The sequence below is a fragment of the Platichthys flesus genome, chromosome 2 (genome assembly GCF_949316205.1).
Source record: "Platichthys flesus chromosome 2, fPlaFle2.1, whole genome shotgun sequence".
In the NCBI taxonomy this organism is placed as follows: domain Eukaryota; kingdom Metazoa; phylum Chordata; class Actinopteri; order Pleuronectiformes; family Pleuronectidae; genus Platichthys; species Platichthys flesus.
The window spans coordinates 24,801,517-24,823,301 of NC_084946.1; the positions used below are offsets into that span (position 1 = coordinate 24,801,517).

Sequence of the window (21,785 nt, forward strand, 5' to 3'; positions counted from 1 at the left end):
CAAGAAGTGTTGAAAGGGACGAAGTGACATTTGCAGCCGGGTCCTCTAAACATCCCCTGGTTTCCTCTCTCTGTGTTTCCACATTCCTTGTTTCCTGCCCCGCTGGGACCACGGATCTGCGGAGGTTACTCGTCTGCTCACCAGGCCAAACATCCCGCTGTGCTTGACATTCATCATTTATTGATGGGCTGTTCTTTAATTGCAGCGGGAGAGTGCTTAGCTTCCCCGCTCTCACACTGGCCGATCCACGGGGAGGGCCCTCCGACTGGGGGCCCACATTTAACAAGCACACTGGGAGCACCGCTGTTGACTTCTATCGGTTGTGACACACAAAAAATAACCTGCAGGGATGTTTTTCTCTTGGTTCCACTTTGTTTGCTCTCTCCTTACACTTCTTCCGTTCCTCTGGAGCTCAGACTGTAGATGTGAGAACTGCAGCTTTAGAGAACTGACCACCGAAAGGAAGTCGAGCCACAGAGGGAGAGAGCGACCCCTGAACCTGGATAAACAATGATCTGCACTGAATAAACTACAGAGACACACGGGGACTGGAAATCCAAATGACAATCTGTGATGATAAAATTGAAAAAGAACTTTATTTTGACATGTGTCTTATACAATTGGAGTTGTGCCAAGATTAGTTTTCAGATTGCTGCTGTGTAAACCTTAAACTAATCCCCCCCCCCCCCCCACCACCACCACCTATGTCCTTTTGTCCTGCATCCTGTTGCTTTTTCTTGCATTTACAACCACACACACACACACACACACACACACACACACACACACTCACACATCTAATCTGTATCTGGTGGTGGGATTAATTTGCCTCCATATGCAGCGGCAGTTGGGCAGTTGGTTAATTTTGGCTGCAGCACGACAGAGATGGAATGGTGCCACTGCCCCTCATGAAATGACTTTGACTGGATGACAGACTGGTTCCCAGTGATACATGATGTATTGGAAATAGAAAACCTCAATGTATAGTTTGCTCCAGTCATGATCTGCTTGGACAACCTGTTTTATTTTGAAAATCTCCTTCCTTCCTTTATCTCATACGTCAATTATCCTTCAGTGTCTTTATGACTGTGATTCCACCTTTCAACACAACTGTCATATTTATATACTTTGTCACTGCCTTCTTCTGTTTTCTACTTTCTTGTACTGTCACTTTTTTAGTTTGGTCCACGTCCTCTCCATTAAAATGGAGGAGGCATGATTTATGACCCGTACTGCTTCCAGCCACCGGGTGGTGTCCAAGACGCTTTGGCTTCACTTCTGGGAGCGATCAAGTCGTCCATCTTTATAAACGACAGCATTGAGAAACAAGGAGAGGATAAAAATGGGTTTTTATAGGGAACAAATGCTCAATGTGGACATTTAAAGCACAGTTTATGGCTTCCTATCGAATTAGCTTTACAACTAAAGTCAGTCAGCGGACGCCAACAGCAGGAACCAACTGTAGCACCAACATTAGCTTAGTAGAATATGAACAAACCTCAGGATCTCTTTATTTCATCACATTTCTCATGCAGCAAAGTCTTGTTTCCCACTCGTGCTTTAACCCGGATGACAACATGGGGACACGTCAGGACATGTGGACAGATGCTGCGTCTCCCCCGACTAGGCCACTAAACCCTCCAGCTCTGTCCCCTCTCTCGTGTTACAATATTAACGCTTCTGCTGCAGAGACATCGACATCAGTTTGTGCAACAGTCCCCCCCATTCCTCTTGTGGACACTCGATATAATTGTTTTCCTCAGGCTTCCGAGCCGCGTCGAAAAAAAACAAGGATATTCAATCTTCCCTCCTCTGGAGCCAAATGTTATTTCCTAAAACATGGATAAAAATATAGCTCAACGTTCTGTTGAAACTCGTTTTTCTCTGTCCTGAAGTTGTGTGTCAGACATACATTGTTGTGTATCTCTTAGGGATTCAAGCCACATCTTCTTCAATGACTTCATATTTTAACGTTTTAAACCAAATCGTAAGACTACCGCTTGAAAAACTTATCTCATAAATATCTTCATGTCGTATATAAATGTCAATTAAAAAGAAATATTCACAATTACATTTGAATTAAAGACAATGCACTTTATTTGACACAATTATTATTTTTCATTATGGGAGTTTTAGCCAATGGAATATATATATATATTGTATCCAGATTAACTGGGATCATACAGATGCTGTGCACACAGTGAAGCCACAACTCATTGCTCATAAAACTTCTGTAAATTTAAGCCCTAGTAATTAAACCAGATGCATAAAGTTTACTGTAGCAGAGTCAAATCGCTGTGTCTCTGTTATCAGCTGCGTCCCGAGTGAAAACAGCGAACACATTAATGAGGCGTAAACTGTTGGAGACAAATAAATCCCACGTGAACTTCCCGAGGACGACGACTAAGACAGTAAAATGTAATTTTGAATAATTTCAAACTGTAGCTTCCTGCTTCGTTTCAAACGAGAAGATCATTAACTTTATTTATAATCAGAGTCAAAGGTTTTGATTCTCTTTCAGTATTGAGGAAATGAATTGGAGGTGAATGAAACTAAATTAATATCCCGTCTCCGACCAATTCATGTTCAATTCCCCTAACCTTATTTATATAGTTGTGATTAAAAAGTTTCCTCCAGGCAACCAGAATAAAAACATTATTACGACAGATTAGATGCTCACACACATCCAGTGCTGTCAGTTCCATTAAAATAAGACATTAAAATCATTTAATAACAAATAAAGTAAATCTAAGTATCATTATTTGGCTAAGCACAACATATCTACTATATGCTAACACTGCAAATAACATTGAATAAATAATCTTTTAATTACACCAAGGTTTTTTCAACAGAGATACACAATAAATATTAAGTATATGAATGAGAAGTTGCAAAAGTGGAATATTTCAAAGCCAAATTAAAGTGGTTGTTAACACAGCTCAAATTTTTCACAATTACAAATTAACTAACAGACAGGAAAGGTTTCTTTCATACAAACACACCCTCCGGTCTTTTAATATGGACACAATGTTGTCATGATTCGTGTGTTATCCCTTTTGGGGATTGGACATCTGCACGACGACCCTCAGTGACAGAGTGGCCATCATTATCTGCCAGTGTCGGGGGTGCTCGTTGCCATCTCCATTTTAAGTAGGTGTGTGCGTCCATTTAATCTGAAACCACTCTGCAATTCATCAACTGATGGAACCGGCTCAGAGGAGACTTGTTTAACATTTACCTCCAAGATGAAAACGTGCAGCTACAAGTGAAACAGTGAAGTCTAAAGTAAAACAGCTAAACGTTGGAACACTGCCTCTGAATGTCATCTGGGGTTAAAGTCAAGTGTGAGCAAATGTCAACAAAACCAAAACCGATAAAAAACAGTTGAGGGAAGAATCTCTTCAGCAGCATCAGTCATGTGAGGTTACAGTTATGAGAGGAGTGAGATATGTCCTCTCCTGTCGAGGTCATCTCACTAAACTTCCCCTGAGACAGCAAATATTTAAGTCAGGGCCGGGGAACCTTTTTTCTCATCAAGGGCCTTTTCCATTTCTACACCATCCTCTGAGGGTCAGAGCAAATTATTGAACTCATATATCACAGCAGCCTCTTTGATTCAAGATTCAAGATTTTTTATTGTCAAATGCACAACAATAACATTAAGCAGTCGCTGGCAATGAAATGCTTGAGTCACTGGCTCTCTTCCAGCAATGCTCAGGTAATTACAACCCCAAAAAAATACAATAGAAATAGTATAAAATAGAATGAAATAGAATATCAAAATTTAAAATAGAAAATAAAATATACATATCTACATATATATATATTTACAGATGAAGAGAGAAATAAAATAAAACAACAATAGTGCAATTTCCTAGAAGTCGAGTGGAGGGAGGTTGTTGTACCGACCGGAGCTCTGAGCTTGTTGTTGCTTTTACAGCTCAATGAGTTTGTGTTGCACTACATCACAAGGTGCACAAACCGAAGAGTGTTAACTTTAAACAAGCGTATTGTTCCGTTCTACTTCAGCAAAATAAGAGATGAAGTTTAATCTACTTTTCATTCCCTGATTTATTCTCCAAACTGAATCATCCCGGTGACGTGTACATTTGAAATGTGTTTACATGGAACCGGCTGAAGTTTCCTCAGCTTTAAGTGTCTCTCAGCTAATATCTGCTGACTGTGATAAAAATCTCCCTGTGTGATGAAAGTGCTGCTCTTCTCCCCGTGGCACAGAGTCAACCTCACGCTCCAGACTCATCTGACTTCAGTGGGCGCCCTGAGCGAGGAGCGGTGTTATTAGATTACCTGTGATCAAGTGAGTTAGATTCTGTTGCCAGCTGTCTGCTTGTTATGAGGCGATGGTGTGTGTATTTGTGATTTCATCCCCCCCCGTGATGTGCTCACTCATGAAAACGTCCGTGAACTTATTCATTGTATTGAATCAGAACATCCTCTTCTTGGATTTTACACATTTAACTCCCCATGACAATTCTGCTTTCTTGGAAATTTCACGGCGCCTCATCTCCACGGATCTAATTCACCGGCCTCCTGCAACAACCTGGGTCTGATTTCATTTGCCCGTTAGAGCAAATCCCATTTGGTGAAATTCAATACACTTCCTGACTCTGTTGTTTTTATGGTCTTAGACTCGCTGCCCCTCTGTTTTACTGTCCACAATATTGAGGTCATAACAATAAAGGCATGAAAATAAAGACTCAATGTGAAGGTGATTGTTTTCTAATTGGACAGGTGATCTGCTGGGGATTCTTTATTTATTTCAATCACCAAAACTCCATTCATGGCATTGTGGGAAATAGATAAGCACATAAAGTTTATTGCTGTGTAATTAAAAAGGTTGCACATCTCGGTGTGACATCCTCTGTTCTTAACCCCCCCGACAAGAGTCCGGAAAAACTACAGAAAACACTTTTAATAGAGGAAATAAACGTAGAAACCTCAGAGAGAGAGAGAGTCACATGTGGGGATCTGTCTCCCAGGACGGACACACAACGCCGTGTGTAACCGAACACATCAACACAAACCTGTTGGAGGTAATCAAGAGGACAGACAGTTCTACAATGTATTCTTAAAACAGTGAGGCTTACAAAAACATGGCCACTTTATTTGAATAACACATTTCAGCAGCAGGGCAAACCAGAGGGGCTTTCATAAAATATACAAATTGTAAAGCAATTTTTTAAAAAAAGAATAAAAAAAAGAATGAAATAACAAATAAAAGTGTAAAGGTAACAAAGAACAATATTATATGATTGAACTGGGCACCCATAATCATTATTTGAATAGAGCTGCAGACCTGTTGCAGTTCTCAGGGTTGGTTCACACCTGTGGAGCAGAACAAACTGAACGCTGGATGGTTCTTAAAGTAGAAGTAGATCCGAGAACTGAAAACCGTTCTTTGCTTTATGAACCAACAGTTCTTTGACAGACTAGAAGTTAATGTAAATATATTAAAGCAAAGGAAATCATCAAATATCTTCAGAATAATTTCCCTCAATATTCCTTCATGTTTGGTTCGAGGACATAAAGATGGATTCAAATTTTAATTAAAATCATAACCTTTTTTTGTGTGCAGATATAACTCATCATATCATTTCTCCACACTATAGGAAGTGACATCACAGTGTTGACAGAGCGGTTCAGGCACGCCTCCCTGGAAACATTGCAGAGGGGGGAGGGGGGGGGGGGGCATGAGATAAACCATGGTGGATTCAGAGGCAGACGTTGGACTGGCACGTCCCTGCGCTCGACGTCCACCGGGCTCCTTCCTGGACTCTGGGATTCTCCCTCCGCAGCCCGGCAGCTGGGACGCGTCGCTGGACAGAGGAGCATTGAGCTGTGCCGTGTTTTCCCAGCATGTTGCAGGGCAGAGGGAGATAGAGAGGGAATAATCCAGGTGGGGGGGTGGGGGGTAGGGGGCACCTTACCACACTTGAGTGTTGGTCCGCGGGCTTCTCTCGCTCTCTCTCTCTCTCTCTCTCTCTCTCTCTCCGTTTCAAATCGTCTGCACAGAGACCTGGGAGTAATGGAGGGCTGCGTCGGGGGTGCTCGTCGCCTGTCATGCTGGAATCCTCTCGTGTCACAGACCTCGTTGCCTTTGTCTGTCACTGCCGTCAGATCCACTGTGGGGTAGCGTGGACGGAGCCTCCTCCTCCTCCTCCTCCTCCTCCTCCTCCTCCCCCCCGCTCCCTCGCCTGTGCCCCTGGCTCCTCATCACGCTCGTGTCTCTTCACCTCTCGTGAGCCGCCCCCCCCCCCCTCTCTGCTGAGCTCCCTCTATCCTCGCTCTCCCGCTCTCTCCTCCTGCTCTACTATCTCCCTCTCTTTGCTCTCTCAAAGCAGGCGGGCTGCTGCTCTATCCGGGCAGCTTGCTACATGATCTCCTGGAGAACAGTTCTCACCGCTGCTCTGCCGCCTCACCAGTCCTGACAAGACTTTCACCTCCACAGCGGCAGGATGCTCCTTACCGAGGATTGATCCCCGTTCGCCCCCTCTCACTCTCCCCTTCCCTTCCCTTGTCCTGATCTCCTGCCCTCTGACCCTCACCCTCTTGTTCTCCACCCCCACCTTCACCTCGTCACCCTGACCCGAGCCTCTCTCCCTCCTAATCCACCCGCCCCCCTTGACCATGTTGCCATGTGTCTGCTGGCTCCAACCTATCCTCATCTTGTTGTCCTCTGTCTTATGGACCCGGGGGGAAAACTGCCCAGCAACCTGCATGTGCCCGGACCCGCACACCGTGGACTGCAGCGGCCGCGGGTTGACCCGACTTCCCAAACAGATCCCCCTGGATGTACGCAGGCTTCTGCTGGCGGACAACTGGATACCCCGCATCCCCTCGGACTTCCTGGTTCTGTACAGCGACCTGGTGTACCTGGACCTCCGGAACAACTCGCTGTCCCTCATAGAGCCGGGGACACTCAGCACTTCCTCCCGGCTGGTGTTCTTGGATCTGGGCAGCAACAATCTGACTGAGATCCCCAAGGGGACGTTCGGGGAGTCCCGTAGCCTCATCAAGCTACGACTGGGCAACAACCCGTATCTGAGCATGGTGAGTGAGGATGCTTTCCTGGGCCTCACCTCTCTGAGGGAACTGGAACTGGAGCGTAATGCGCTGTCCACCCTAAAGGTGGGGGCGCTGAGTCAGCTGCCCTCCCTGCGGGCGGTGAGGCTGGAGGGCAACCCCTGGGTGTGCAACTGCAACTTTGCCAGCCTGTTTGCGTGGCTGATGGAGAACAGTCACAAGCTTCCTAATGGTGAGTAGCATCATCCGAGAGGCGTTCGACCCAAATAACAAACGTATCTGAGCACAACATGCCACAGAATTATTGCAAATCCATTGGAATCACACTTCAATGGTCTATTTACATTTTGCCTGTAGGAGAGGGAACCCCCTCCGCCCCCCCCCCCCCCCTCCCTCCTCCTCCCCTGTTCTAATTTTGGTCTCATTCGCCTCCCACCCCCATAGCTCATCATGTGTGAGACATTGTGTGTAATATGAGACAATAGCTCTCGTTTGAAAGCGTACATTTTTATATGTTTCTTTTCGTATTTGATTCATTTTGAGGACCTGACTCAAAATGCAGCGTTAACCAATAAATGGTGTGAAGCAGCTCACATCAGGAATCTGTGCTCGGAGTTTGTTGTTTTTTTGGTTTCCACATTTCAGCATAAAAAAAACAAGCTTTGACCTCTATCCTGCGTGGTTGTCGAATCGATCAATTTGCGGCTTATTTTTTATGTAATACTTATATAATACTTTGCTGGACAATGAAATTCGAAGATGTTTTCGAGAATTTCTTGCCTTTTTCCAGTGGAAGTCAAAGCCTCTCCTTCCTCTGTCCACGTGAAGCGGTGGGCCCGTATGAGTCTGTCACTGTGAATCAGCCTGGAGGGTCGAGTTAAATAACAGGGCTGAAATTTGAGTGTGTTTCCGTGCACGAGGCAAATCTCTGTGTGAATGCATGTTGGAACCACAACAAAAAGACAAAGGGGGATTGCCATGTCCCCCTGTGGAATGATCATGTGGCTGAGATCCGGTTACTTGCAGCCTAATTAGCTCAGGCAGCGTCTAAAGCTGCAGGAGTTAAGATGAAACGCACAGAAATTACAATCGTTTCAACGTCTGTTAATATCATGTGGTTGAGTAAAAATATCTGCCTGACGCCATTTATCCTCATTCTGCTCAGAGGGAAACCAGAAAAGCTTTTTACCTTTAAGGTCAGTCGTTTGTTTATTTCTATAAATGTCATCACAAAGGACTCAGACAGCCGTTAAGTGTGAGCCAACACGTGGGAGCTGAGGAGGCAAAAATAAACAGAACTGACAGCTCGGCCGCACATGACTAGTTACTCGCGCTGTTATCATATTTTTTACATTGGCTCATCTGGCTGCAGCTTTCATCCAAAGTGACCCACGACTGGGAGACAGCACTGGAGCTGGGAGACCTTGAAATAAGAACCACATCTGTGGTCAGGTGAAGAAAAAGCACCAGAAATAAGAGGTATTACGCTGCATTAATGTCAGTATTTAGAGCTTTGATGTTATTTTGGCTTATTCTGACTCCAGAGGTTTGTGTTGTTCGCCCGGGTGCATGTACAACGTGTATTTTAAAATCCTGATTCAGATTATAAATAAAGTACACAATGTTCAGGGTGTTGTATGAACGACACAAGAGCTCGAGACATTTATCAAGTCACTGTTCCAAGGTTGATGCAGGTGAGAAATGTTGATATCTGTAGTGCATAGAAAGAATAGTCATTGGCCCCAAAATCTTCCCTCTCGATATGTGATTTTTTTTGAGACGTGAGAATGATGGGCATCGGATCTGAAACCAAACATTCATGGTCTCTGGCATCAACCACGTGCAACTGATAAGATGAAGCCTCTTTGAATGGATTTCCTTAATTGTATTATAGATTTCCTCACAGAATTGCCTGTTTTTCCATTTGCAAAAGTAAATTGAAAATCCAATTTAAATTCTAATTGTGATCTGGCTGCACAGAGTTTTTATTCAGCTCCCCTAAAAGAAAACTAGCTGACTCTCACAAAAGCTCACAATGAGGCCACGGTGTGCGGCTCTACCGATACTGCTTCTCCTTCCCCCTCTGGTCTTCCTTCATCTGCCCTAAAAAATGCTCAAGTTTTGGCCCTTGAGGAGGCAAAGTTGATAAACTAGCAGGAAAAACTAATTCCCCTCAGTTCAAGGCTGCGAATGCATGAATCAAGAGGTCTAAGCGTTGTCAGCTGCAAGGCGTAATGAAGTGCGTTAGCAATGCTGGCCAGGCAGACATCAACAACAGGAAGACGCCAAGCGGGCCTAGCCAAGCCCCTGGCATGGCTGCCAACTGGCCTCAGCGTCTACACACTCTCGAATTGAGTTAATATCTCACCTCACAGCAGCTCTTATATCCAGATCAGTAGGTGTTTGCTTTATGAACCTTTAGGGATGAGTCCATTACCTTACGTTGCCTGGAAGGTCCTTTTTTAATGCTTAAAATGCAAGTTTTAGCAGAAGGTTTAAAAAGTATTTCTTTATCGCAGGCCCTTCTCTTCAAAATGCAAATTCTTTAACAGGTCAGAGAGGACAAAGATTAGTTTAGCAGAACTAACAATGTCCCTAGAAACAAGACTTCTGTCTTTCCTTTCCTTGTTTTTCGTAGTACAACACTTTAAATTCAAGGGACACACACACAATGCCAATAAAAGAGCAGGTAGTTAAGAGCTGGAGTCGTTGTGGTTGTGTTTGTGGGTCTGTATCCCACCTGTTTGTGAGTTTTGGAGGAGAACTCTGCTGTCAGGGCCACAGGATGTTCCACGAATCCTTCAAGTTGCTGCCTACGTTATCAAAATCCACAACACGCTCCTCTGAGCTGCCACTTGTGACATTTGATTTTTGTTTGCTGTGGACATTTCCCTTTTCTCTGAACTTGATGTGAGTGCAGTTGTGTCACCCTGAGTCCCAGTTGATCCCAGAATCTACTGCTGAACAAACACAAACCGGCAGGGGGGGGCTTTACAGTGAGACGCATTTAACAAACACGGCAAGTTCACACATGCGAGCATCACCATCACGCCAGACCTAATTAACGTAATGACCGGGTTCACTGTCATGGAAAGAGAAAAAGATGAAAAGGACCTATTCTCTGGATTCCTGCATCAGAAGTGGTTACACAATAACAGATGGGCCCTCATTAGTGAAGGAGGTCGAACTTGATAAGCTTTTCAATATGAAGCAACTCCAACGACGAGCGGCGGGTGTTTCAAATTAATATCTCGTTCATCATCGAGGAAAATCAATTACCGAGACAGAAATGACTCTTTACACTTCAGATGAGTGGGATCCTTCCATCGGTGTGGTGTGGGGGATGCATCCTCATGTCGGGTTCATCATATATAACAGGAATGTCCCTCAGCTGAGGGCAGAGCTCCAACAACAGTCCCCTTGAATTCAAAGGAGCCACAGCAGATTGCACTTACAGTTATAATTTCCCTAAATGGGTCTAGTTTCTCTCAAGATCTTTGCACTAAATCCTGAGAATTAGGTGAAAGTGTCAAAGAATTGCTCCCAATCTTGTCCCTTCTCTTTGCCCCAAAATGTAATGGCCCATATCCAATCTACTGATATTCAAACCAACAAACCGGGTGAAACCATAACCTCCCTGGTGGCGGTAACTATGGTGAGACAGAGCCGAGCGCACGGTATTTAATCTTCAACCAATATTTTCATGAGTAATTAAAGTCTGAGTCAGAGTGCTCCTTCACCTTAAATATAATAACTCCAGAAAAAAACAGTAATGAAGAATGAATACATGCAACAGAAAGACAGTGAAAGGCCAGTTCGACTCAAGGGGTCCTCGGGGGTCTTCTTAAGAGGCTTCAACAGATGCATGTAAATCAATAGGAAGAGGATGTCATCGTGTTGAAGTCTGAGTTATTCAAATTATATTAAAGTCAGTCAGGTCATGTTGTTGTTTATATAGAAGAAATTAATGGATCTTTTTGACAGGAGACGACAGGAAAATAAGGAGGAAGGAAGACATGAATATTAGCTAGAAAGGTTTGCTCTTTTCTGCTTTTGGTTTGTGACCAATCGATTAAAGTTCAACACACACTGTATTTAGCAAAGTGTCATATATATATTTAATATAATTTAAATATTTGACAAAACATCATGGCCCAAAACACCTTGGTATTGAAGAGAAGTCACCCAGAGAGCTCAGTGGTTCTTTCACCGGTGGCCTGCATACGGCAGCAGCTGCGGAGCCGTTTCTGTAAACCCCCAATTCCCATTCCATTTTTCACATCTTGATTTCCCCTGTGATTTCTGAGTTCACGACGCAGCACACTTTATCCGTTTGCATAACTTTGATTACTGCAGGTCAGCATGATGAGTGGGAGGAAGATGCTGGAATCCAGGACTTCTCTTTTTTGGATAAGGGAGAAGCAGAGTGCCTGGCTCGTGGCTCTATCTGGTCTATATGTGCGCCACAGGATACAACGGTTTCAAAGCCTTATCTGACTCTCGCATTGACAGAATACCTTTACAGACAAGTATTAATTCTGGAGGAACATTTCACTGCATCTTTGACTGTTTTATTTGGTACCAATTATATTTTTTGGGGGTTTAAGCCACCAATCAGCCTCATGAATGTTTTAATTGGGGGATGAGTGTAAACATGATCCAGTGCTGTCTCTAGTGCTCTTGGGTTAAGGAGGAACAAAGGCCATGTATAATTCACAGTGACACAGTTCTACGGCACACTGGCCGGGGGTAATCGGAGCCAGAGCCGCCTACGGGGCAGGGCAGGCCGACTCCCCCGAGGCACCGAGGCCGGAGCTCATCGTGGCATCGCCGTCAACACCAGTCCTGACCTGAACAGTTCCACTACAAAGTACCAGTTCATGAGACGGGGTCCAAAGTCAGAATTTTCCCTCGCAGCCTATCAGGTTGCTCCCAGGAGACCTGTTAGCGCCACCGGCACAATCAGCTCTGAAAATATGATGCCGCTGACCAGCCGACCCTCGAAACACCCCACATGACATTACCTGCTATCTTTACCCCTCATGGGCAAGAGATGGGGAAACGTCTATTCAATTGAACGCAGGCTGGCAGCTTCTTTTAACTTGGCCTAATTTAATGTTTATTTAAAGTCGGGGAGGTGAGTGAGATGGAGCCGGAGAGAGAGGGAGAGCAGGGTGTGAAAAGGTGGACGGAATTACATCTGCTGCTGGGTGTACAGAAGCAGAAGGGGATAATCTACCAGTGTCAGATATGAAAGGTGAAAAAGGCAAAAAGCTTTAGTTTCGCTGGCAGAGAGCCGCACAATGCATGATGGATAATTCCCTTTGTGCCAGCGTGTGGTTAAGTGTGAAGCTCAGAGTGCTGAGACCTGCACATTTGGCTGTTCCATCATTATGAGTTGTAGCCCCTATGCCAAACTGCTTTCTCTCTTCGCGGTAAAACAAATGGAGCTCGACTTGACATCTCTTATATTTAGGAATAATGAGAAATCTGTGTCTGAGCATCGGGGCTTTTTGTGGTGAGGCATTCTGAACATGCCAGTGGTAGAGTGATGTCAGCGAGTCTCCACGCAGAAGGAATCCCCTCCTGAATGATTCACCCTCGCCCCCGCTGTCACTTCGCAGCTTATCATTTAGTGCATTAATTTCACACATTCTCCACTCGGCCCCTCTCCGGACTCCTACTCCTGCTCGCTTCCCATATGAATCTCCCATAGTTTGCTTCACACTCTGCACCGAACTGAATAATGGTTCTTTTTTAGATCTATTGAGTATCGAGCTCCAGTGGCACATTTGTCTCATTTAATAAAGTAGGGTAGAGACAGTTTTTCCCATTATCAGAGCCGGGATTATTTACGGGGGAGTGTCTAGACACCAGTGGCGTGTTCAGTGTTAATGCCAACTCTGCGGGTTTGCAAGATTGTGGTGATATTTGCCGTCGCTACTGGTGCAGAGATCAATCTGGACAGACAGTGAGAGAGGGAGCGATACCGGCAAGGTAGATCAATCACAGCCGGGGACAGCAGATAGCCTATCCCCTCGGCTGGCTGTAATCCTGAATGTAATCCATCAACTGTCCGCGCCAGGAATGTAACATATCTGTGCGAGGCCGACATACCTGATAGTGTAAGGGCCTCGATTTGTGTTGAATTATTGCACAGGGGCCTGCTCCTCACTTTGATCCTACTGGTCTCTGGGGACTTTAACGAACTCTATCAGTTTACTCATTTGCAAAGATCATATTCATGAACTGTTGGCGTTGGATAAAAAATGGATTCTAAATTAATCGTGTCATACACTTTTGTTGAACTCGTTACAAAACCCTTTTCAAATAATGCAATAACCTTTTTTTCACATGTGTTCTCTTAGTGCCTGCGTCCATGTCCTCTGCCTCTGAACGCTGTGCGATAACAGTTGAGTAAAAATAAACTTGGTTATACGTCCTAATGGAGGGATGCTCCTTTCAGGGCTCCTCCTTTCACTCTGCTGTGAAAGCACATGTTCAACCTGTTATTTATCAATTTATATATAATCCATGGACATCAAACAGAGACATCGGCTTCAGATATACTTTTAATGCTGCTGAAAATTCAGGCTCAGGCATCAGCGACTATGCAAATTTGTACAGATCCAATATCAACATCATCCAATATCACATCTTTAGGTATATTTCTATCTACAAGCTCTTCTTTGAAGGTAGCAGACGTTTTTTGGCAGTTTATCTTGTAAACATTAGCTCCAGTTAGCATCGTGTGCTAGCTTGCTCTGATTCTTCCAGTGTCTGGCAGCTCCTACTGGGATTCATTCAAGCGAACATTCGATTTGGAAAAGAACTTGGTTGTTCCCACATTCTGTGATTCAGCCATTGTTGCCATCATTGTTAGCCTTTTAGCTGATGTTTTGTTTTAACTTATGGTCGTTAGCAAGTGAAACCAGATACTAGCAAACAAGATATCTCTTAATTGATTGTTCCATAAAAAGACTTAATTGCTGTCATTTTAAAGCCAGTTTGTTTCTTTGCCAAGTGTCAGATGTGTCAAACATATTAACATTTTCACAGCCATCAGTTGTGTTAGCTGTTGGGCTACGTCTGCTAGCAGAATTTAGTTTGACACGAAGCGGCTCACAGTCAGATTTCTAACATGGCAGCGCCTCGGGCCTCCTCGGGTTTCTTGCATCTCGGATCCGAGGCCCCTTGGTTCACTGGGAATCTGGGAATCCTCTCTCCGTGGAAGCTGTGCATGTTGAGTCACAGACAATGTGATTCTGAGGAACTGTTATTATGGTGGTTGTTCCAGAACATTCTGCTCTGGGCCAAATGGAACAGCGTTTCAGTAATTCCTCTTTTTGTCAGGCAGGGGAATAAGTCTGAGACTTGTCGTGTCACTTCAGAGGGAAAGCTGCACCACCCCTCAAAGATTTGTACATTTTTTTTCTATTTATATTAAACTACAATGATAATTATAATATTTATTTCAGACAAGCAATGTTAAAGTTTTGATACTTTCTGAACTGCTCTTATTTAGACGAATATAACATCTTTAAATGTGTAGAAAGAACAAACATAATTCCACTGACCTTTATGCTAACTCGGCTCTGCTCATGATAGATGTGATGGTGCTGTAAGTCCTGCAGCGCCGCGTGTTCACCGGGATAATTTCCTTCTCAGCCGTTATTAATCAAGTTCTTAGGACAGGCAGGACCAGACAGCACCGTCTCCAAGGCAAAGGCTGAGTCTCTGAGGTGATGGGTTACTTTACTTTAATACTAGTGCACTGTGAATATGAATGTAATACATTCATCTCAGGCACAAAACAGACTCTCCAATATATCGGATTTTCAGTATGTTTTGTGGCATTAAAGGTGAATTTTGTGTGTGACTGCAACTCTCTCAATACTCAAAATAGCAACAATTGAAATAAATAATTCCAAATATTTCAAAATCATTTTATTGTGAAGCGATAAAAAAAGGTTGTATAATTATTCAAAACAAGGTCAAATCACCGACATTCATAATGAGCTGTGAGAGACTTTGGAAACTTTTCAGTAAACAAAGAACACAAATAAAGAAAAAAGGAAAAACAAACAGACGCACTGACAAAAAGCCCTTTTGAGTAAAACCAGGACTTGGAAACAGAACTGATTCTTTTAAAGTGTGAGCCATATGGTGAGTTACACAACACAATTCTCCCGATATCAGATTGTCAAAAAACACAACAAATCATAACTTTAACGTCGTTAGCTCATAAACGTCAATAGCCATCTCTGGAAGTCTGGAGCACTTCTTCATGTGTCCTGCAGGTCAGCGTCACTGAGTAATCTCCTCACATGCGTTTTGGGCTGTGAGTTTGTTTTCATCTGTGAGTCCCCCCCGACATACGGCACACAGGCCTCATTAATCCTGCCAGGAACCGGTGGGCTCCTCTCTGGCTCCATCAGGATTGTTGGTCCTGGCTCCTTGTCAGTTTGGAGATTCTTTTTTTCTTGAAGCTGACTCACTCGATCTGAAGCCGATCCAAAGCTTCTCCAGTTTTCTGTGGAGCTCGTCCAGTTAGCTCTCGGATGCTTGGTTGTGTAAAAGTGATAGTCTGTTTATTTACTGTGAGAGAAGCAATGGGAGAAAAAATTCAAACATTCAAAGGTATTTTCTATATATTTCAGGTATTACTCTTTTAACTTGTTTCTGATCATCACAAATCCTTATTTAACTGTTTCCTTTCTTACTTTTTGATTAATACATTTTGTTTCACTACCATTCTAATGCACAACATGGGTCAAAGCATTATTGACCCATGGCTGAGTTATTCTTTGATATATCTTTGACGATCATTTATTTCATCTTTTGATATTTCATTTAATATCTTATTTTTGATAACCACTAATCTTCTTGTTCTTCCAGCAGCATCTTTATGACCAGATGCTGATCACTCTTATCTGTCCTCATCGACGCTGACAGTGCACCTGCTATATATTTAACTTTTAGCGTCAATAAATAAATCCTGGACAGGGAGACGGATATTTGAGATATAGCTCATGTACTCAGTGAACTGAATGTTAAGAGAAATGTGAGAATCTGTATCTTGTATTGAGGGATTAGAGTCACTAAGTTTTATCAAGCTCCTGAGGAGTTCAGTTACAAACCTAATTAATAGTGTAGAGAGTCAATGAGAGGAGCATGGAAACCAATTCCATGCCATCCCTGATTTCCATTCTGTCTTTTTCCATTGACACTAAACACGTTTGAACTGGTTTCACATGATTATTAATCCAATTATTTATACAAATATAGCAACGTTTTTACATAACAATATATCAAGTATGTCATTTCCTCATTATTTCATTGTTAGATGCTCAACAATTCATTTTCTATTTAAGAGGTAAAAAAAGATAAAAATGGAGCAATTACGTCTGATATCAAATATCAAGAGAAATCATAGATCTTAAGGCTGAAATCAGGTATTTTGATGAATGATTGTATCCAGTCATAAGAAAGGCTACTCAGTTCTGTTATAGTGAAGCTGTAAATTGAGCTGAATGTTGAGCAAAGACCCAGAATTGATGTACTGCCAGTTTTTTACATTTGCATGTGCAGCATCGGTGGAAAGTAGCCACCCACATTGCGATGCTTTATTTTCCTCCCACCTCTAAAGCTCACATTCACATCAATATGTCTAGTTCTTTTCCCTAAAGTACGTTGCCAGTATGAAGATGAGATGTAGATGATCATGTAAAGTGTTTTCAGTGTTGGGAGTGTGGCGGCCATGGGACTCAGTATGTTTAATTCACTGGCCTGGAGCTGTGCATGATTTAGCTCTGGTATCCAATGATATTCAAAGTTTAATAAAGTTGTCAGTAAAACCAAATGAACGTGAACACTCTCTGCTGTAGCTATGTGGTCTCATGAGAGTTCAAACTGACCTTAATGATCCGCTGCCGTCTCCTTGTGAGTTGGAAACAAAGACTCACTGGAGGACCTGTACCCTTGGAATCAAATAACCCCGACGTCATTGTCCCTTTTCTATTTAAATGATGTCTTAACGGTAAAGTACGTGAGCGTGGTAGACATGAGGAGAGCGCGGCACTCGACTGATTTATCACGCTCTCATCTTGAGATGGGGTTCGGTCAAGGTGCCCCTGTCTCAGCGAGTGTCCTCTTACTCACGGGCCCGGTAAATGTTTGCGATGTCATATTTTATGAGGACGTGTTATAGGGGGTTGGGTTTTTTGTGGCTTATCTTGTTTTTATTCCAGTCTCCAAACTCTGAGGCTGTCGGATGTAGTTGATATTAACTGTCGACTGCACATACAGGGTCACTCTGCTCCTCCCGTTTCTTATTTTGACTCCATCCTGCAGTCATGCTGTGTGGGGGTGTACTTGTACACACGGTGCATCCTATCTCTCACAAGTGAAGCCTTCTGATAAACCTTATACTTATTAGATCAGCGCCCTTTCTGAGGCAGAGCACCGCACCGCCCTGTCGAGTGCAGATCTTTTGTAACACAACCCTGTTCAAATGGAAACGCTGTGTAACAACAACACACCTTGAAGTGACTGCACTTTATTGTTCTCCAAAACCTCTGGGCGAGTGTGGGACGTGTGGATTATATAGGACAGAGGAGCTGGGTAAACTAGAAGGGAAGTGGAGTTGAAAAGCCAGCTGTGATAAGAGAGGGGAAACTTTTTGAAAGTGCTGGGGAAGACATTCCTTGTGTTGCCCTCGAAAGAGACACAAGTTCAAAGCCAGCGTCGTTTTTCAACCGGTGCACAGCTGGACCCTCACGGCGTGAAGTGGGTGTGAATGTCAGATCATCAGTTTTTTGGAGAGTTACAGAAGTGGTCGGGCGGCGCTTCACTAATCCAATGTCAGGAAGGTGTTTGTGGTTTCCGTAGAAAAGTGATAAGTCGTAAATGACACTGTCGATAAAGCTCTACATGTCTTTTCCCTGGAAGGACAAACATGGCGATAGTGGAGGTCGGAGCTTGGGATAAGATAGAGCAACACCACAGATGCTTGTGGTTTAAGTTGGCTATTGGCTAGGATTTCTGGTGGTACTGCCTTGGTAGCAGCTATGAATGTTATATTCCTAAATCCGACACACAATCAACCTTTTACAACTTAACTGCACTGATATGATGTCATTCCTGAATGGCCGTGATGTAATTAAATTTGTGTAATAGTTCATAAACATGTTATAATTCACTGCAATGTAGGTTTTAGTATTTCTGACTATCCTGGTTTCCTGTTTCCGTTGCAGGGGTGGAAGGCATGGAGTGCTCCCTCCCGATGGACGGCCGGCGCGTGTCCCTGACCCAGCTCTCGCAGGACAGCTTCCGGGAGTGCCAGGCCAACCTGACTCTGACCGACCTGCTCATCATCATCTTCTCGGGCATCTCGGTGTCGGTGGTGGCCATCATGACCAGCTTCTTCCTGGCGTCGACTGTCCACTGCTTCCAGCGCTGGAGCAAAGGCACCAAAGGGGACGAGGAAGAGAGCGAAGAGTGAGGACGGATTTCACTTGTGTTCTTCACGCCTACCCCCCCCCCCCCCTCCCCCGCCTGTGGGACCGGCACTTCAAACAATGAGGGGATTGAACCGTAGAAAGTGCAACATGTGACAAGTATCATGCTGCTTCTGGTGAGGAGGATCTCACCCCTGGTACGGTTGAGGGTTGTTGTCTTTGCACATGGACAAGTCAGAAATATGGGAAACGAAAGGACCTTCCCAAGGAATGAGCCAAAAACTTAGTGAGGCCCAGCTCCACGGCACAGGTGTGAGAGTGTGTGGTTATACTTTAGGGCTACTGGCTCAGTATTATAGGCCTACACAGATTAAGGCTAAATCCTTTATATAGACAGAGTAACCGATTTTTGAGAAGTGTTTCTGCAGTGCTTGCAGAGCTGTTGCTTTAGTCTTAATAAGCCAATAACGTATCTTATCACACGGACGTCCAACAGCAGAGTGTGAGTCCTGTAACGTCACATCAGAGTAAATCAGTTTATTGACCCTTTAAGAAAAAGGATGTCACATCGACCAGCAACCTCAGTGATTAACTGCCTGTTACATGATATGCTGGCATATCCTGCCATTCTCAGTGTCTTCTTCTGGACAGATTCACTCACAGATATTCAAAAGTCTTTCCCCAGCAACCGGAGAAGGCAAACTGCTGTTGAAGGGAAGAGATGTGTGGTAGCTGATTCACCGTAGACAGATCGAGTCGGTGTCTACACGCAGTATATTCACTATGTAATCCAAAACACGTATGTACAAAAAGAAAACAATGTGCAGTCAAACAAATATATAAATCTAAAAGAATTTACTGTATGTTCCTTAGGTTGATTACAGTGAACTGTTTAGAAAGAAGATTACAAAATGTTATATTGAAAGTTATGGCAGATATACGATTTTAAAGTAGAATCTATATGTAGAACTCGTGTCAAACAACGCACTTTAAATGGTGAACCTAATTTTTTGGCAAAACCCACGTAGACTGGTTTTGTTGTCACCTGCCAAAGATTAGGTTTGAGCGAAGGAGAGATTGGTTGTGGGTGAAGTTTGTATTTAGAGGGTAGAGGACATAGCTCCTGAATAGAAGGCAGCGCTACAGCCAAAATCACACTCTGTACACTCACACTGTTTCATGCTCTCCAAAGCTTTACATTTCCTTCCTCGTCTGTCTGAGACTGAGCCAGCTGTCGCACTCAGCGTCTTTCCTCCTCATTCTACAACACATAGTTAAGCGCTGTATGATTAAGGTTGGGTACCGTTCACGTTTTAATCAGTTTAATACCTGGGTTCTGGTATTGCTATCCGACGGCTCTCTGCGATACCAGAACAAAGTAATTCCCGCCGTCACAGTAATGCACCTACAAGTTGTTTGTGGTCTGCTGGAAGAAAAGAAAAATGCCAACCAAAGTAAAAAGCAAACCACGTTTTCTTCAGCCATGACGCGTCCAAATGGCAAATTAAGTACGTGGAGTCAACTTCAACTTCCTTGTCGCTAGCTGCAGCTGCTGCCAGGCACTCTTCTTTCAGGCTTTTAAACACGATGCACTCTTTCTAGATTCATCTTGTGTTGACCGGGTGTGTCATCAGGTTTGATGACTTGCCATGGCCAGCTTCACGTTCCTCTATACAAATACTGCAGCTACCGACACTAGAGCCCGATGCACACCTCCTCAGCAATGTAGCATCACTTGATACGCAGACACATTAACACACTGGTATAAATATGTAGGCCACTTGCAGAGGCTCTCCACGGATTCTACTTGCTCTCCCTCGCCCGGATGATTTGACTTGCTCCCTTGCAGACGGACTAAACGTGAATCAGTGCTCGGTTTTTAGAAAAGCACGGTACCCAACCGTTTGTGTGATTGTGGCTAGCAAGAGATTAGTTTCTTGAGGAGTAAATAATTGTCTATCGTTGTATTTGAGAACTAATCAATATGTAGCCGACATCATGGACTCTTTGGGCTTTTTTTGCAGTTTTACTAAAGATCTTCCGATATCTAAAGCTGCTGATGTCATACCCTTGAGAAGTCTCATAACTCTGTATCCACATCTGCATTCACAAGAGCGACTCTTCAGTACAAACTAAATTAAATAAACACACTGCCCTGGATTTGTTCAGGTTTCTGTTTGTTATTCGCCTCCTGTGTATTTAAATCCTCCTTGATTTGGAACGCACATAACTGAATACTTTGGATTTTTCTCTCCCCTCCCCCTAAAGCTAAGGTATGTTGCATTGCTTCTCCATTTGCTTCATGTAAGGCATGAATAATTCGGCAGAATTGAGATATGAAGCAGAAGGAATATCAAGCCTTCTAAATGCAAACAAGCGTAGGGTAAAAAAAAGAGCCGTGGACAAATACTCATCGTTCCTGTGTGCTCGACAACAAAAAAAGGAAATCCAAAAGGCCTATGTCCCTTTAGAGCAAGTCATAACCGCCTCCCCGAGCACATTTTGCAGAGATGACAATAAATAAATGTGGCCTTATTTTTGGTTTTGTTTCCGTTGTTGTTTTCATCATTAGCCTCAATAAGAGCACAACGATTTCACGTGTAATAGACGTGACCCCTAGGTCCCTTTAAAGGATGTGTCATATCACATGCTGGCTCCAGCCTGTATTGTCACAGTATGTTTTCATTAATGTGAGTCGTCACGCGTTGTGCTGACAGTGCCACATCCTTATAAACAGAGTTAAGACTTGTACCGTGTAGGTGTTATGTATTTGCCAGAGTTCAAACCATGCGGGACACTTCCAGGACACATTATTAATTAACAAATGATTAATCATTCATACCAGCCGGCTGACCTCCTCCTCCTCCCCCCCCCCCCCCCCCCCCGTAGCTGTGACTCATTGTATATGGGCAGGCCTGTCAAGATATTTGGATTCTCCATTTCAATTCTAGCATATGATAAAGTGTGATCTTTAAAGGAGACGTGTTCTGCTCGTGTTCAGAAAACACATCACTGTCCTCAACCTGTCCATCGCTGCTGCTCCTCTTTTCAGCCTCTGTATGAAACACTGGGTTTAAGGCCCCCCCATACCTGCTCTGATTGGCCAGCTGACCCATCATGTTGTGGTTGGTTGAAACTCACTTCACAGGAGAACTTTGGGCTTTTTAACTTTGCAGAACTTTTGCAGCACAACAAGAAAACACAATGCAACCTCTACAACACCCTGGAGCAAAGTGCAGCTCCCTAATTCGTCTCCTTTAAAGGAGAATGGCAGAGAATTTC

At 43.7% G+C, this 21,785-nt stretch overlaps 1 protein-coding gene across 1 annotated transcript; it reads left to right on the forward strand.

Moving 5' to 3' along the window:
- The first annotated feature begins 5,717 nt into the window (after positions 1 to 5,717).
- lrrc38b (leucine rich repeat containing 38b) lies at positions 5,718 to 21,349 on the forward strand. Its single transcript, XM_062407611.1, has 2 exons — positions 5,718 to 7,276; positions 18,300 to 21,349. The coding sequence occupies exons 1-2, from the start codon at positions 6,649 to 6,651 to the stop codon at positions 18,545 to 18,547; spliced, it is 876 nt and encodes a 291-aa protein (XP_062263595.1). The 5' UTR covers positions 5,718 to 6,648; the 3' UTR covers positions 18,548 to 21,349.
- The last annotated feature ends 436 nt before the right edge of the window (positions 21,350 to 21,785 follow it).